Below are 17,969 nucleotides of genomic sequence, written 5' to 3'. Positions count from 1 at the left end.
GTTCAATGCAATAACAGATTGCCGTTGGAATCCATATGATTATACTAATACAGCAATTACAATAACATTAATATTTCAATATTTCGAAGCTCATCCTCAGCAATTTTCTATTATTGTACGAATTATAAATATCAGAGCAACATTTACATAATGGGTATATAAATGAGTTCCGTCAGTTTTTTACTGTTGTATCATTCATTACTTGCATCAACTCCAATCGTTGGATGATTCCTGGTAGATGGCGGAGAGTATTCACAATACGTCTGAATGATTGCATTGTCTCGTGTGTTGCAGGATGAGGGAATGGCAGTGGACAGTGGTGGGTGCCCGATGAGATGCCTGATAATCTGGTGCGACCCGACGGAGAATATTCACAATACGTCGGAATGATTTGCATTGTCTCGTGTGTTGCAGGATGAGGGAATGGCAGTGGACAGTGGTGGGTGCCCGATGAGATGCCGGATAATCTGGTGCGACCCGATGGAGAATATTCACAATACGTCTGAATGATTGCATTGTCTCGTGTGTTGCAGGATGAGGGAATGGCAGTGGACAGTGGCGGGTGCCCGATGAGATGCCGGATAACCTGGTGCGACCCGAGCTCGATGTCAACGTTGACGGAGCCACCCAGGTACCTTCTACCCGTGAGTATCAGTACAGTCCGAGAGAGTTTGTTTCATATCAATGGTCAAGATTAAATTGCTCTTGTCTGGAAGTAAGCATCAATATGTCATTTATTAAGCGATTATAAAGATCATAAACACATTTTGATACCATGTGATGTCGATGATACCTCTCATTAATTCTAAATACTCGATAAAATTAAACATTTCTTATTTCCTGTGAACATTTCTGGAAAACCCACTGCCATCACGAATCTATAAAAAATCCCGTTGTTTATGTATCAATGTAGTATCAATTTTCATTGCACTTGTGTTTCCTGTAGGATGATCCTCCCTCTTTCCCACGCGTTGTTACTCTTGTGAGCAATCTATAGAGGTGAAGAGCAAGTACCAGATACTCTTTTTCTTTTTTCGGTGGATCAACCATTCCCTTCAGGTTTTTGGTGCTAGTTGAACCACAGTGTCTGGCTATGTCAATATCGTCTTCAAATGTTGGCACAAAAAAATGACTTTGCGCAGGATCCTGCTGAACAAAATGATTAATACTTAACTCGAATCCTCGAACTTAAGAGAACTCTCTATCGTTAGATACGGGTCAACCGACCCAAAATGTAAAATTGTTTTGAATTTTATAAAGTTATTTGGATTGCCTTTTAAATTTGCTTTATGCTATAGACGATTTTCATTTCTTTGGTCGTTGACCCAATTGAAAATAATCTGGCTAAACGACAGTGCAAGGTGACGATGAGAACCAGATTTTGCGATATAATTTATTCATAAAAAAGCCCACATTTTCACTATTTACATAAACGCATTGGAGTTAGTTTATTAACAGCGGGAACGCCAAAGGCAAATCCTATTTACACAGTAGTTTGTCTATACGAAGCGTTTCGGAAATAAACTATGGACATTGGAGTATATCCCATCTCCTCATCACTACAGTAATAATACCTGTTGTTAATTCGTTTACAGGACAGTCAGTATTCCAGTCGAGGAATGCATTTTTATATCACCAATGAAACAACTTGAATTCCTATGCAACTGTTTTGGCATTTTATTTAGTAGCTCCAAAGATTCCCGTAGCACTTGAACAATCGTTATCAGTAGGAATGAACCCTAAAGTTTGAATTCATAGCTTTCTTAGTGTGGGCATCTATGATGTTGTATGGTGGAGCCCTATGATAAGTTTGAAACGGAATTAAGCATATTTGAGATGTTCTTGCATTATACATATTGTTTACAATCATACACAGTAGTTTATGCGTGACAGAAGCAATCACATATTCTAATATTTACGACTACTTTAATTTCCTAAAAGGGTTCAACTGCGTGCTTCACGGGCCAACTAATTGTCGCGGTTATACTCTCGGTTTATGTTCTTGAAAAGTATGAATATCTTAAAAACTACAGTAATGCAATACAATTTATTTCTTTGCTTTCCTATCTGTGTTCGCTATGTACCTAACTAATCAAAACATATTTTGATAGACATAAACAATCTACTTTGGACAAGTAGACATTACACATATAATGAAATACACACACCAAATAGGTTATTTTTTGTACTATAGGTCATAGATGATTCAATTGTTTATTAAGCAAGAGTGAATAAAGATGTTAGAGGGAACAGTGGAACAACAACCAACCAGTCTATCATTACGACTTGTTGTTTTGATTTGTTTTTAGCAAGTGACAGATACAGCGGGTGTGTAATGTCAACTCGCTGCGGCTTGTTTGTCTTTGTATGTATCTGATTACACTACGGCAGTCAATCTTTGGCCTAGGTGAATAATCAGAACATGTTATGAATCATGTGCATCATGTTCTTATATTGTATTTAAATTTAGTTGTTTTCCAAACGTTTTGAAATGCATGTTACTCGTACGTTGATTTAAAATTTAAAATCTAAAACGTATTCCAATAACCGGTTATCGATTAAACTGACATACATCAGTCGCTTATCAGCTAAGTATGTCAGTTTATAAAACACATTACGTTTATTTCTAGGGAAAAATTTAATCAATATTTATGATATTACTGTTTTCATTTGTTAGTTAATTCCAATAATGAAAATGTGCTATTGTTGGCGTAGTAACAGCCATGCTTGGGATGTCATGTGGATACAGCAGGGCAGTCATGTATATTAGTTAAACTACAAGTGTTATAACAGGAGCGTTATTGTACAGTAGTTTAACTACATGTGTAATAACAGGAGCGTTATTGTACAGTAGTTTAACTACATGTGTAATAACAGGAGCGTTATTGTACAGTAGTTTAACTACATGTGCAATAACAGGAGCGTTATTGTACAGTAGTTTAACTACATGTGTAATAACAGGAGCGTTATTGTACAGTAGTTTAACTACATGTGTAATAACAGGAGCGTTATTGTACAGTAGTTTAACTACATGTGTAATAACAGGAGCGTTATTGTACAGTAGTTTAACTACATGTGTAATAACAGGAGCGTTATTGTACAGTAGTTTAACTACATGTGTAATAACAGGAGCGTTATTGTACAGTAGTTTAACTACATGTGTAATAACAGGAGCGTTATTGTACAGTAGTTTAACTACATGTGTAATAACAGGAGCGTTATTGTACAGTAGTTTAACTACATGTGTAATAACAGGAGCGTTATTGTACAGTAGTTTAACTACATGTGTAATAACAGGAGCGTTATTGTACAGTAGTTTAACTACATGTGCAATAACAGGAGCGTTATTGTACAGTAGTTTAACTACATGTGCAATAACAGGAGCGTTATTGTACAGTAGTTTAACTACATGTGCAATAACAGGAGCGTTATTGTACAGTAGTTTAACTACATGTGCAATAACAGGAGCGTTATTGTACAGTAGTTTAACTACATGTGCAATAACAGGAGCGTTATTGTACAGTAGTTTAACTACATGTGCAATAACAGGAGCGTTATTGTACAGTAGTTTAACTACATGTGCAATAACAGGAGCGTTATTGTACAGTAGTTTAACTACATGTGCAATAACAGGAGCGTTATTGTACAGTAGTTTAACTACATGTGCAATAACAGGAGCGTTATTGTACAGTAGTTTAACTACATGTGCAATAACAGGAGCGTTATTGTACAGTAGTTTAACTACATGTGCAATAACAGGAGCGTTATTGTACAGTAGTTTAACTACATGTGCAATAACAGGAGCGTTATTGTACAGTAGTTTAACTACATGTGTAATAACAGGAGCGTTATTGTACAGTAGTTTAACTACATGTGCAATAACAGGAGCGTTATTGTACAGTAGTTTAACTACATGTGCAATAACAGGAGCGTTATTGTACAGTAGTTTAACTACATGTGCAATAACAGGAGCGTTATTGTACAGTAGTTTAACATTATTTTATACTAACATTTGGTATAAAATAAATACCGTAAATGTTTAGAAAGCAGGTCCTGGCTGGACATTGGACGGGTCAATAGCGATGTCGCCTGAAGGACGGGTTGACACCTAGCTCTGTGACGTCAATGGAAATGTGCTTAATTGACTTATATTCTGACCTGGTTCGCGCACAACAACCAATTAAAATGATAAGATCTGCATTATTATTTGATTTTGATAGTCTATGAGAATTGTATTTCATCGAATGTTAAACTCTGTCGCCACTTGAAACGTTGTGAGCACGCTACCTTAACACGGTGACCGAAAGAAACTGTGATTTAAAAAAAGCTATAGTAAAGGATTTATTTATTTGAGGGAACCTTTTAAAGTGGTCACTAACAAAGTCGGAGACGTGGTTTGGTGAGGAAGGATACTCCCTGTACGGGTGATTGGTGATGCCTCCAGTCTGACCCTCACAGATGATATACTCCCTTGCAGTCCCTGCAGCTCTGATTATCCATGTGCCATGAGGTTCATAAGGCAGCCTTGAGAACCCTTCTAGCTTTCCCTCAGCGGTTTAGCAGCCTACAGACGTAGGCGTCAAGAGCGTCGTCATTATATTTCTGAAGTAGAGCTTGCTTTAATTATCGGTATTCTTAACACTCAAAAACTCACTCAACATACGAACTTCCCCCATGGCCTCTTTTACAGGCCATATTGGACTTACAACACACAATGGGGGTAGGAGCTCAATTTCTTGCATTATTCTTCGACGATGTCATTACTAATTATAAATATAATTTATTATTATTATTTTAAATGTACAAAAATTAATTTGAAATCAGCAATCTATATTTATTTCATTTTTGGTATGAATTTTACATTCAATTTTCATCATTACTTAAAAAAATTAAGTCAGAAAAGTTTCATAAGCATTCATTTCTTTCCACAAACCCAAAACAAATTGCGATTATTTATTCAAATCAAATCCATAGTTATAAAGATCATTTGTAAGTAACGCTAGAGGAAAAACTATACCTTATTATTAATTATTAGAGCCATCGTCACTTAATGTTGTTTACAAAACTGGAACCATTATTGTTCTTATTGATTTTCTGTCTAGTCATTTCTGACAGTTCTTTGGCTTTAATTTATAGGTTTGTCATTATGATAGTCTTGTTTTGTTAGTGGTGTAATAGTAGTCATGCAAAATTCCGCAAAAAAGAATTGAGCAGTTTCTAGACTCCAAGACTAAACTTTTGAACGTCTTTCTGTCCATCAATTTCATGGCCACCAACTGTCCTTGTTTTGACCTACATTAAACCAGATCGTATTTTCGTATACATTGTTTTCTATACGTACTTTATATTGAAAGACAATAATAATTACTTTATGAGTTACGTTTTCAATTGTTAATAAACGCACAGAAATAGTCTTTTTGTGATAATAGAAGGCAATATAGCTAGTACATATTAATATTTACATCGCGAAGAAAACACTGTAAAGCTTGACAATCTTAATTATACCTGCACAACTTAAAAGTATAAAAGTTACAAAAATATTCGAACATTATGAAATTGTTTTCTATAACACATTATTTGTATACATTGTTTTGACAATTATAATTGTACATGAACTTAAGTAACTCATGTAGTTACTTAAAACTGAAGGTTTCTATCATTATAAATCTAAGACGTATTATTATGTAAGGAAATATGAAATAATGTTAAGCAATTTTTAATGCAAATTGTAGTAGTGTGACTTCAATAATTCTAATTAAAATCAGAACCACCTAAAGACATGGTTCTTTAGACATTTCACGACATAACGTTATCTAAAAAATTCAAAAAGGCATTAGTCTAACTTTAAATCGCTTATAGGAATGGACAGTTCATATAACCATTAATACGATTTCTAAATTACCTCCAACATCAATGGGTAAGGAGAAAAATAAATGGTGAAGCGGTTTTGGTACCCAGATATTCACCCCTTTTAATTCGTCTTGTCCCCCCATACATACGTTGGAGGCTAATAGCCTGACCGTATACATTTCCCGCTGTATTGAATCTGAGGTTTTCTCTGGCAATTTTTTAATAGTGAGAATTTTTCGTAACTATCAATTCCGATTCTTTTCAGCTATCCTACTACTTCCGCCAGATTCAGTACAGGTGATACCTATGGTTATATCATTAAGCAACTGAGAGAATGCATCCCAGACTTTATAGACTCACTCTGAGGAACCTATGTGCAGGTCCGGGACTTGCACACGTCACACCGGGACATGACGGGGCCCGCCAAAGCTTGGTACGGCCCTGCCTATGGTGGTTCTGAGAAGTAGAGTTCTTCACTCTGCCGCAGCAGCCGAAGCGTGAGATCTAGAGCGTCAATTGTGTACCGACAGACCGTGTCTGATGTACGACGTCTCTCATCAGTGTCGAATAAAATCGCTCTTGCTCCACAGTTCAACCTACACTGAATAAACTGTGCTGGCTGCAGCCGCTGTCGTCGTATTGGACACATTATGTTTAATGCGTTTGATTCGAAACAGAAACGCGTGCAAATGCCAGAAATACCATCTTGCGATTAAGCACCCCAACTCCGTTCATTAAAGATTGCCTTGAACTCACAAAACCCATCTCTATCAAATTTTTCGGCAATAGAAAAAATTGTTCACAGCCATTGTGAACTATTTGAGTTTGTTGTGTGGTCTATAAACTAAATTACAACACCTAGTGAAGCCGAAGAAACTATCACAAAATTGTGATATTCTCAGTACAGCAATTTTTAAAACAACGCTATTGCATATTGATTACTTTCTGGTACCGAAGATGTTAAATGAAGGCCCTATGGAAATTCAAGACAAATGCCGAGATGCTAATGGGTCAAATTAAAAATACATGAATAGAAAAGGAATTGGTAGCATTGACAGTAGTCTTATTGTCAAATATATTGACCCAGAACATCCAGAGCCAAAAACTAGGTAAGTGAAATGGACGTAATACATGTTGTCGAAAGAGAGAGATCTTAATGAAAAGAAACTTCACATGTCAGAAGATCCTACACCACGTATCCAGGACGTTAGCAAGCCTGCTAGTACAGATGAAATGATGCATAGTCCAATGAATAGACCGATTGGACAATAGTAATATTAGTTACAGTAGCAATTTCCGTGTCTCACGTTTCAATACCAACTGTGGTTTTGGTCATGACAGAAACAGCGAGTACACATCATTCCACTCAGGTGACATTAATGTAGATATGACATAAATATGGTTCAACCGGAGAAGTTAGGACTCTAAAAACTATCGGACAATGAAGAACGTAACGGTGCTGCTGTCTGTACGTTAATAAACCCAAACAATACTAATTACACCAAGAGAAAGTCAATGAAATGAAGCCTTTTAAGATAAGTCCTTACTAACTTGAGCTATTTTTAGCACAAATTTATTAATTAAAATAATTAAACTATAAATTTATCGACCAGTCTTATTTTTACAAATTCATAAATGGTTAGAACAGCCAAATTCGTAACGAGTTCGTCACCGATTTATCTCGCGAACAGTCTGATAGAAATTCTAATTCCCAGTGAGGGCACCTAAAAAGTGTTGTTATCTTTATTTCTAAAAGTCCTTACTGATAAAATAAATAAAGACATGGACGATCTGACAACCCTCTCACCTCACAGCCATCAGCGTCACTATGTCGCCTTAGATCAAAATGAAAGATAATGTTAATATAACTCGGTTCATCGTAGTTACAGGTCCCATCAGGTTGTGGATATAAACGTTTATGCTACGTTCATATTGCGGTAACATAACTGCCTGGATCTCAGACTTATCAACATTCTGGGTTAGGAGAAATCCCATATGATCATTTACAATCTGTCAGTACAAATTTAAAAGAGATGAGCGATCAAATTGTATATTTGTTCTTCCAATTTTATTCTTTATTTAATTTTTTACTACCTATTAATTTTTGAAATAATACAGTTATATGTGTCTTCAACTAACAATAAATAATTTAACAGTTGTTTCAAACATTTGTTTTATCTCTTCGTTTGAAGAGATAAAAACGTGATGGTTAGGTCAATACCAGCACATACTGTAGAAGACATGAGCCAATTTTCATTGCATGAGTCAACACATCCTGGTTTGTTTTGAAATCTCAGATATTTCTCCCAAGAAAGAAACCGGATCGTCATCCGTAAGAGTTTTCGTGGAAGTCGAAATAGGAGGGTATTTAATATCACTCTATATTTTCTGTGGCTATCTCACTAGTCATAAATAATAGTTATATCACCGCCAGACAACTATATAAAGAGAGAGAAAGTCACCACTTTCCGTCACTTAGTCGATCTGTATATGGTTAGCTGGCGTTGATGTAACTATTACTCACTTGTATGACAGGTGGTTTCAAGAAAAAATATTATATATATATATATATATATATATATATATATATATATATATAGATAATTTTAAAATTATTCATTTCATATTTGAACCCTTTTGATATCTTTCCATTCTGAGCCTTCCATTTCTTGCTTATTTCAAGAAAACTACAGTATATATACAAGTTGTATGAAGATTGGCCCTAGTTTCGTGGACTTAATTAAACCTTGTGATCTATTAACGACAAATCATTTCAACAGTATATATACAAAACACGTATAACTGTAAACATAAACATATTGCTTTATTTTTGTCATATATAAATTATTAATTTCTTTAGGTGAATTATTTCTTTTGATTTGAGCGACCTTAATTACGTGGAATTAGTTAGAATGTTTTACCGTTTAAGAATAAAGCTGAGTCACATCAAGTATTAACTGATGTAGGACTGACGCAAATTGCCGGTTAACTAGCACGGCAACGGGCGATAAACACCACTTAGTAAACCCCGAGTGTTGATATTTCGGTAAAATTGTTAGGGTTCTGCGCCAACTGAGGGATTAACAAGTCACGGCCCCTTCGTCAACTTTGGCGAAAGATAGGGAATTGAATTAATCAGCTGGCGTTGTAAAAATGGAATGAGATATTTTTCTTCTGCAAGTAGCAAATGTCTGTCTGCTGCATCTGTAAAAATGTTACAGGTAATTTGTCTTAAAGTCCTAATTATGTGCAGAACATATACAATCCACAACCGCCTCGTTATTTATTATATTTATCTACACAAATCCGATTTTGGCTTCGTAAAAATATTTAAATCGTAACGATCTGTCGGATTCTTCCATACTCCATCGCATCGGTTTTTTACAAACCGGTTTCATGACTATAAAAGATCAATTTTTGTTAAATAAATTATTCAATATTAAATATTTGCAGAAGTCATAAAGTTTTGATTTTTTGCATTTTGCCATTTTCTTAGTTGTTCCTTTGATAAAGGAATTCATTGTGTGGAAGTATAAAGAATGCCCCATTCGCCATTTCGCCACCATCTCAAAAACGACTAAATTTGTAAACAAATTTATAAATTTATAAACAAATTAATAAATACTCGTTAGGCTATTTAACGAGTATGATTTACTAGAACATTTTTTAACGTTTGCAATATTGTTCTGTTTGTTATTCTTTGCAATTTATTTTTTACTTGAGTAAGTTAAGTATAAATGACGAGTGTTTAGGAGCTGTGCAAGCCTATCAAAGTTTTATTCAATGGCCTGTTTTGACATGTTTAAGAACCGTGGTGTGAGTACTTTCAAACATACTCGTAATAAAGAAGCGAATATATTATTCTTAAATTGGGTAGTAGTATCGTGTACACGAATAAATCTTTAGTGTAGTTTATAAATAAAAACCAACCTGTGCGTAACAATACAATAATATGCAAATAATGACCACCATAGTTTACAAACATGTCAGCTTTTTTGGAAACGGATTTATATTTTCGGACAATTTAAGATAAAACATTAGGTTATATCAAATTAAAGATCCCTATTAGAACACATTGCCACCGATCCGATTCTAAGTAAGTGGCAGCGGTTTAAATTTACAAACGTGAAGTTTGTTGAAAATAGCTTTGCTGTCGTTCTTTTGGTTAGTTGCAATAGCAAACACTTGATGAATCGTATATAGGAATAACTAGCTGTTTCCCGCGGCTTCGCACGCGTCTCTTAAGCTTTGCCCGTATATTTCTTTGCCTTCAAATAGTGTTTGGATATTTTAATATACGTAACTACTGTGTTGTAATTGCAGTTTATAATGTGCAGGCGCTTTGATAACTTTTATATCTTGCAGTACAGCCTGGTGGTTAGTTACATCAATGGGCATTGCGTATAAACCTTCTACATAGAAAAATACAAATTTTCATAGTGATCGGTCCAATAGTTTCTGAGTCTATAAAGGACAAACACACAAACATTCATTTTTATATATTATGATTGCAGAAACAGTTTAAACAAAATTTGTCGTTTCTCTTAAGCTTACTCTATGCTTTAAAACTATAAGTGTAAAGAAATTTATATATAAATATATTTTTTGTCGCATTATATATGTTTACAAAGAACAGCTGATTAAAAATTTGAAAAGACTCTTTCACTTAATAACATATGTTTGCTGCAATGCATTTCTTACGGGTATTTCTGTAACCAGTGGGGCGGAATCCTGAATCGGGAAAGGGATAAAAAGTATCCTATAACCTTCTACAGATCAAGACGAACAAATTAAAAAAAAATTAGGCGAATCCGTCCAGCCGTTTGTGAGTGATGCTGTTACACACGAACAGTTTCATTTTTATATTATAGAGAGATACATTATTTCCCACTGGTGGATAATGTGAAGCTAGTCTAGTATCGTTTGTCACATCACTTCAGGCTAGGTTCACATGATTATTTGTGTGCACTCTACTCTCAAACCCGGGACTCTCTAGGTAACTGATAACACATTTATCCAGGAAAACATTTGTTATGCAAATTACACGCGTTAAATGTTTGATCTAAACACTATTAAAGAAACTAGTGTGAATAGACTCTCATCAACTAACTTCAATCTGAGTAGTTTAAAGACTGTTCTTCGTACAGTTTAATGATGATTAGTGATGACGGGCGTGACGTGCCGTACAGTGGTAGTAAGGGATGACGTGACAACCGATCATCAATCGCTCGCAGACCGCCTCACACCGTCAAGGCAGCCAAACGACCATTCTTATACATAATTGGGTAATGAGACCTGTGCGTTATAAAACCACATTTCCCAGATGTTGAAAATCGTGTCAATTAGACTGGGATGTAAACGTTTGATACCGAAATAGCCTGAATACGAGCCTCGTATCTCTACCTACACTGAATTCCAAAAGCTCTTCTTGCACCTCAACATTTTTTTCAATTTTCTTTTGGGGACATGCATCAAGATCATCTGAGGAATATTTCGATGCGATTAGAAAGCACCAACCCTCCTTACTTTTGGTTTATTACCTCTACCACCCATTTTAGGGGAAGTGTGCAAATTAAAAAAATTGAACTTTTAAAAATCTAATTAAAAAAATATAGTTTTTAAATGGAGAAGAATTTCGAAAGTAAGAAGTACCTAAATTTAAAGTATGCAAAATAGTGTGCTAATAATGTTGTATTGCCATTTTCAAAAGGTACTGTACTAGTTTTTTTGGTGTCGTCGGTTTTGTCTCAACAAGAACTTTAATTGGAGGTTTTAATCGAGACCCCTATTACATTTTTTTAGTTGTCCCATACCTCCACTTTGAGAATGAAGGAAATTTTAATATTCATAAAAACATACTCAGTTGATGGTAGTTACTTTACTGCAAAAGATATTTGAAAATTTTGTTCACAAGTTCAGATGGATGGTGAAACTTTTAGGATACCAGGTATAGACATACAATTTGTAAAGAAACTCTGTCCCTCTATTTTATTTTACTAATCCGTGCTAATTATACTGTAAATAAATATCCTTTGAATAGAGATATAATTGTTTCCAAAATATTATTTTAAAAAATCACAGATCTCAAGCGGTTTTCTTTATCTCACGCTTTATCTTATAAGATATTGGTTTCTTTATCTTTTTGTGACCAAAATGGCGAAACAAGACAAAGTTTTAAGTGGCTTACGCCACTTTGTTTTGCTAGTTACCATGTTCATACGATACGGACACACCAGGATATTTTGTGTATAGTTTAGATGTGATGAATCGGTTTAACTAATGAAAAGAATAGATCCCATCACATCTTAGGTAGGACATAGATAAGGAATTACTTTACGTGTATAGTAAGTGACCTTAGTACTGCAAGATTTTCCAGTATTGACATGAGCTTTGTCACGCATCGCTCAAAAATCTAATCAGGAAGGTCTTATCATATTTTTAAATGCCATGGAACAGAAATTTCTCACAACAAACGCGTCAATCAAATTTCAACAATATTCAAGTTCGTTCTATCTTGAATAGAACGACAATTAAGGACAATAAAGACGACAATCAGTCTATGTATTTTAACACGGTGAAAAATTTTCCCGTTGTTTATTTATCTACCTGATTAAATTGTCCAATTTGTCCATATTTGCACTTAAATTTTACCCTTTGTGGATAATATAAAGCTTTGTAAGCCTCTGAAGTTTTGTCACATTACTTCAGCCTAGGCTTATACAGAGTGAACCCAAGACCTACTGGGCCACTGATTGTAGTAACGGTATAACAAGTGAAGATAGAAACTCCGCCCCTCCCCCTATTTTGTGACCAAATAATTAGATAAAATTATTTTGAACCTCCCAAAGATGTTGTGAGGGTGGTTTTGGGAGGTGTGGAGTTGTTGTTTTCGAAAATTTTTAAATGTAAAGTTGGGGCTTGTGATATCTCGTTTTATACGTCTCTTGACACAGATCTTAAAAAAAAGTTTCCAGTTTATCTTTTTGTACTGTATATGTACAGGGTGTAAAAAATCTAAAAAAAACAGCCTTAACAGGTTTATTTTATTGTTGCTTTGTTGAAATACGTATGAAACTCCAAATCCCAAAATTGGTGAGGACGTACCCTTCAAAAAAATAACTAAGACAGTTCAGTTCGCAAAATATTTCGACATTAAAAAAAATGTAAACACGTTTATAACTAAAAAAAATATTAAATAGAATCACATGGTTTCATTACATCACGTTAAATTTAATAAAATAACGCCAGTTTTATATTAAACTTTGGCTTTGTCTCAAGGGGTTTCGGTTCTGTAGACAAAAGTATAAATTTCAAATTATTAAAAGATTTTATTCACGCAATACATGTTAATAATGACAGTTGAACATTACTAATAATTTGAAAAGTCCTTGAGGTGCTCAAACTGTCTCCCATCGTTGCCAATGCAAAGCTCCACCCGCCCTCTGATGTTGTCTACTGAACGCTAAATTTCTCTGTAGTATCTGGTCTTGATAACTGACTGTTGCACCCCGTCCTATCCATTTATTAGGAAACACATTAAGTGTATTACGAAAGACGATAACATAACGTAGAGTGGCTTTGTTGTGATTTAATGCATGATAATGCACACTTCCAGTTTCTCGAACACGATCAGCTAAGCTTTGAAATACTTTTTGTTAGTAGTGACGTTTTCATGAAAGCGTTCAATGTACCATGCAGCTGCTGTAGTGAAGTTTTGATAACACTTATCCAAAACCATCAAAACATTTCAAAAGCCTCCACACTGTTGTAGGTAACTTACTAACGAAACATTACTGTAATTTTACGGTGAGAAAGTTTCAAAACTGAGTATTTAAACTGTTTCAAAAGTAACAAACATCAAAGATAATGCTTCCTAGATATCACTTGCTTGTTCGGTACTGAATTAGTTGGCTGTTTAAAAATTAGTAGGCCTACTACACCAGGTTAAATTTTAGAAAAGTGACAAAATCTGCTTTTTTATTATCTAAATAAATGCCTTACGGCTGACTTGGAATTAAACCATGAAGTCAATTTTCACTTAATAAAACTTTTGCACTGATTTCATCTGCGATTGTCTTCGATCATTAATCCTCGATTAGGCTATATGTTTCTATTTATGGTTGTCAGAAATCGACTTATTTCCTTATATAATGTTGCGTCAAAACTGGATAAAATTCTTTTGAGTTTTTCTAAGCTATCGTCATTCGGTTATTCTCCTAATTTGTTGGAAACATGAGTTCCTTGCATAGTCAAACTGTGGACATTTCATTAGTAGATGATCCGCAGTTTCATTCACTCCTGCAGTGCAATTTTAAGCACAGAGGAGTGAAATAAAGTTTCATTAGATGAAGAGTCTTGTTCACTGTGACATGTCCTATTCTTAGTATGATTATATTTACTATTTCCCTTCTGCTAAATCTCATATCTTGGTACCATGGCAGTAAAGGACTGATAGGTTGTATACTCCTATACCACCTGGCCTTTATTGTATTTAGTAACAAGTTGTTTTATTCTTTAAGTACCTTCATCTTTATTGTTATTGTTTATTATTTACCAGAAGAACCATCCACACGTTTATCAGCTGACATAGGATGACGGTCACAAATACCAGAGATTCTAAAAACGTAAGAACAGGAAGAAAAGGCAAACTGTCTTGCATCCTCGTGGACAGTCATTAAAATTGGGCTAATGGAGTTCGTATTTAGACAAGAGTTTGAGCACCTGCAACGGTTGTACGAGTTTTATAATCACATGGTTTAGAGTGCCTATTATTTGGATAAGACTTGTTAACAAATTAGAATAAATCAATTAAAATTATTTTTTACTACAGGACTGAAACTACTTGAGATAAAGTCAAAGTTTAAAATATACAAACAATATTGTCTCTTACTAACTTTAATTTCGTGTGATGCAAACCATACGGTTTGTATTAAATATTTTTTTATTTGTACATGTTTTTAAATTTTTTTAATGTAAATAAATTTTAAATGTCTAATTGTTTTGGAAACTGAACATTCTTAGTCATTTTTTGGGAGGGTAGATCCTTAACCTTATTGGATAACATTTGGAGTTTCATAAGTTGTTCAATAAAGTAACAATAAAAAAACCTGTTAGCAACTAATATTGTTTAAAAAATTTTTAACATTCTGTAGATTTGCAAGATAAATTGAAACGACTTGATCGAATTACAACAACAACACTTATTAGTCCCTCCGCCCAAGTTCAGAGATCCACTTTTATTAGTTGGACGAGTACTGAATAATGAAGCTATCTCGAGATTTGTTTACACCTTCTATGCTATTGTACACGTATTTAAACTAGATTGTATTCGGTTTTTTTTCTTCAGATCTTTGAACGGTATCGAATTTGAAGCGAGAACAAAAGAACAATTTTGTGGTGCAATTTTATTTATTGATATTAGCAAACTTAGTTCTATTATTTTTAATTACTCTAATACTTTCTAAATATTGCTGTTGACATTGCAGTAAAGTGAGCTAGTGCTTTTGGGTTGGCCTGGCCGTGTGCGTGTGAAATTTAGTTGTGAAGGTTTACAACAACCAAAGCTCTCTGTTACTGTCCGCGCCGCGCCGCACTGTAACGTGAACCCCATTAGTAGGATCCCTTGACAGCTCGGCTCATCCATATCTCAATTACAAGGCTCAACTACTTGCTACAATGGCGATAATTTAATAACGGTCATCAAATTTTGAATTAGTTTTTTCTCTTAGAATATACATTTCGGTTTAGGAAATCGTTACACTATAACTACACGTATATTAAAACAAACGATAACTATGGCTTACTCTCTGTCTGTTTGAATCTTGGAATATTACTCGACGTCGAATATAAGCAAACTTTCCCTTCTGCCGAAATGACTACCAAGTAACAACCAAACAGGAAGACACAACTGTAGATTATTAATAATTAATTTCTGTCATAATTAAAGTTATCATGTATATCAGTGTACATTGTGGTAGCTAATTATCGAAATGAATACTAACAACTCTCAACAATCCTGTAACATATTTAGCGTCACTTAATTAGGGATCTAAAATACCCATAAATAAGAGCGAATACCCAATGCTCGTAATACCCCGGGTATTAAATAAGAGTGAATACCCAATGCTCGTAATACCCCGGGTATTTTAAGTTTTAATTTAAATTCCCGTCTCGGAGTACGTGTACCTTGGGAAATGTAAGTAAACTTATCTTCCCGCGTTGTTATACTATTAGACAGTTTACAACATTATACAATTATTAAAATTAACAGCAGCTACAATACATTGGGATTCAGCACACATGAAATATAATATATAGACCTATAACTTCCTGTAACCTTAAAAACTCAAAGAAATGCTTTAAATGAATATCGCATCACTCGAGGGTTGGAATATTGAAATTCTGTCTGTCTGTCCATACAATATATTGAGAACAAATTGATCTATAACACTTATTATGCATAAAACTCTGTACGGTATGCAAAATCGAGTTCAATGATGGTGCATGTCACTCCAAGGGATTTTACTGAGCGCAAAAGCAAACATTTTTACATTCGTCTCATTACCATGAGACGAATGTAAAGTGCCGAATGTAAAGTGCCGGTAACATCGCAGAATAAACAGATTTGTAAAGGAACTGAGTACAGTTATTTTAAAAGGTATCATATAATATAATAAAACATGTAATAAGGTTACATTGGCAGTATAGGTGGCAATACTTTTGTTTCATTACGCTAATGATATAACATGTGTCGGTTTATCCTATTATTATTTCCTTTTCCTATTATCTTTATATCATTATAGTACAAAAACGCAAATACTGGTGTAAAAATTATATAAAACACAACTAATAGAATAAAATAAAAAATCATATGCAAAGACATGTACGTGGCAAAGACAAGAAATATTTCATATAACTTTATCTGTAACAAACAGTCAGAAAATGTATAAATAATCAATTTTACCCGACCAAAATTGAAATGGTTTATTTGTTTATTGGCAAGATAGAATTCCATTATAGCAACCATGGGGTTTGGTTGAGCATTGGGAAAGCCTCCAACTCGAAAATAAATCGAGCTATACGCTTGAAATTTAGTGTATTTTGCTTAGCTAGCACCAAGGGTCCTGTAAAATTATTTTGTTATGCCTGTATATTTGCTTTTATGTCTGTATTCCACTGGATAGAGATATTATACAATTATGATGTAATGATACCAATAGTTATACAATACTTCAGCATATACTAAAACAATAAAAGGTATTTTCCAACATTTCATCTCAGTTTAAGAAAAAAATTAGAAAAGTATTAAAAAAAAATAATAACGATGCAAAATATTATAAATACTAAAGTACCCAGACGTACGTTTTACTTTTTTTAATTTTGAATGTGTATTATTGTTGATAATTCCAATTTAAGGTTTCAAATGGCTGTGTTTAAATACTAGTTTGCTCAAGACTTCATCAACACAACAAAAAGTGTTGTATCAAACTCTAAAACAAAATATTGGGTATTTAAGTGACAATTGGGTAAATATCAAATTTATATTTACCTTCCTACTGAGTATTTAACCGGATAACCCCATTGCACATAATAGTTAGAGAGCTTCAGCTTTACGACGAGGGTATTGCTCAAGAAGGCCAACTCCGTCGCCGCGCACTGGGTGAGGGAAGATTGACTGATAAATTAGAATATTTGTCCACGTGTATATGAAAATTATAAGTTTAAATCAGAGTTTTTTGTGACATATGTTAAAGGATCATCTAAAAGAATATATATTTCTCTATGTTCTGGCACTAAGATAATGATTTACTTAATCAAACTAACGAACAAAGAAAAAACTTAATAACGTACAATCGTATTATTTTATCCCCGTACGCTATGTTCGCAATGACAAGTTTAGGATATTGAATTTCGTTTAAATAATTATAATAACAGTAGGTTTCAAAATCACAACTATTAGAAAATGAATAATTTCTTAAGAAAAAAAATACAAGTAATAAAGTTAAAAATACGAATCAAACAGTTAATGGTAGCATGTCTGTGCTGTGAGTTGCTTGCCGTGAAACTTGATATTTGGACTTTTCTTGACCCACAGGCCCGCTCTACGTAGGGATGTATAT

General features: G+C 34.2%; 1 protein-coding gene across 1 annotated transcript in view; it reads left to right on the top strand.

The window, feature by feature from the left end:
• Positions 1 to 507: 507 nt before the first annotated feature.
• The window catches only part of LOC124362353 (serine/threonine-protein kinase NIM1-like), a 46,832-nt gene continuing 29,370 nt past the window's right edge, over positions 508 to 17,969 (top strand). The window contains exon 1 of the mRNA XM_046816789.1: positions 508 to 644. Coding sequence (XP_046672745.1) covers positions 575 to 644 — 70 coding nt within the window. The 5' untranslated portion in view covers positions 508 to 574. The remainder of the gene's footprint in view (positions 645 to 17,969) is intronic.

The sequence above is a fragment of the Homalodisca vitripennis genome, chromosome 1 (genome assembly GCF_021130785.1).
Source record: "Homalodisca vitripennis isolate AUS2020 chromosome 1, UT_GWSS_2.1, whole genome shotgun sequence".
Classification (NCBI taxonomy): Eukaryota; Metazoa; Arthropoda; class Insecta; order Hemiptera; family Cicadellidae; genus Homalodisca; species Homalodisca vitripennis.
Note: the sequence above shows the minus strand (reverse complement) of the source record. Positions and strands in the feature narration are given on the sequence as shown.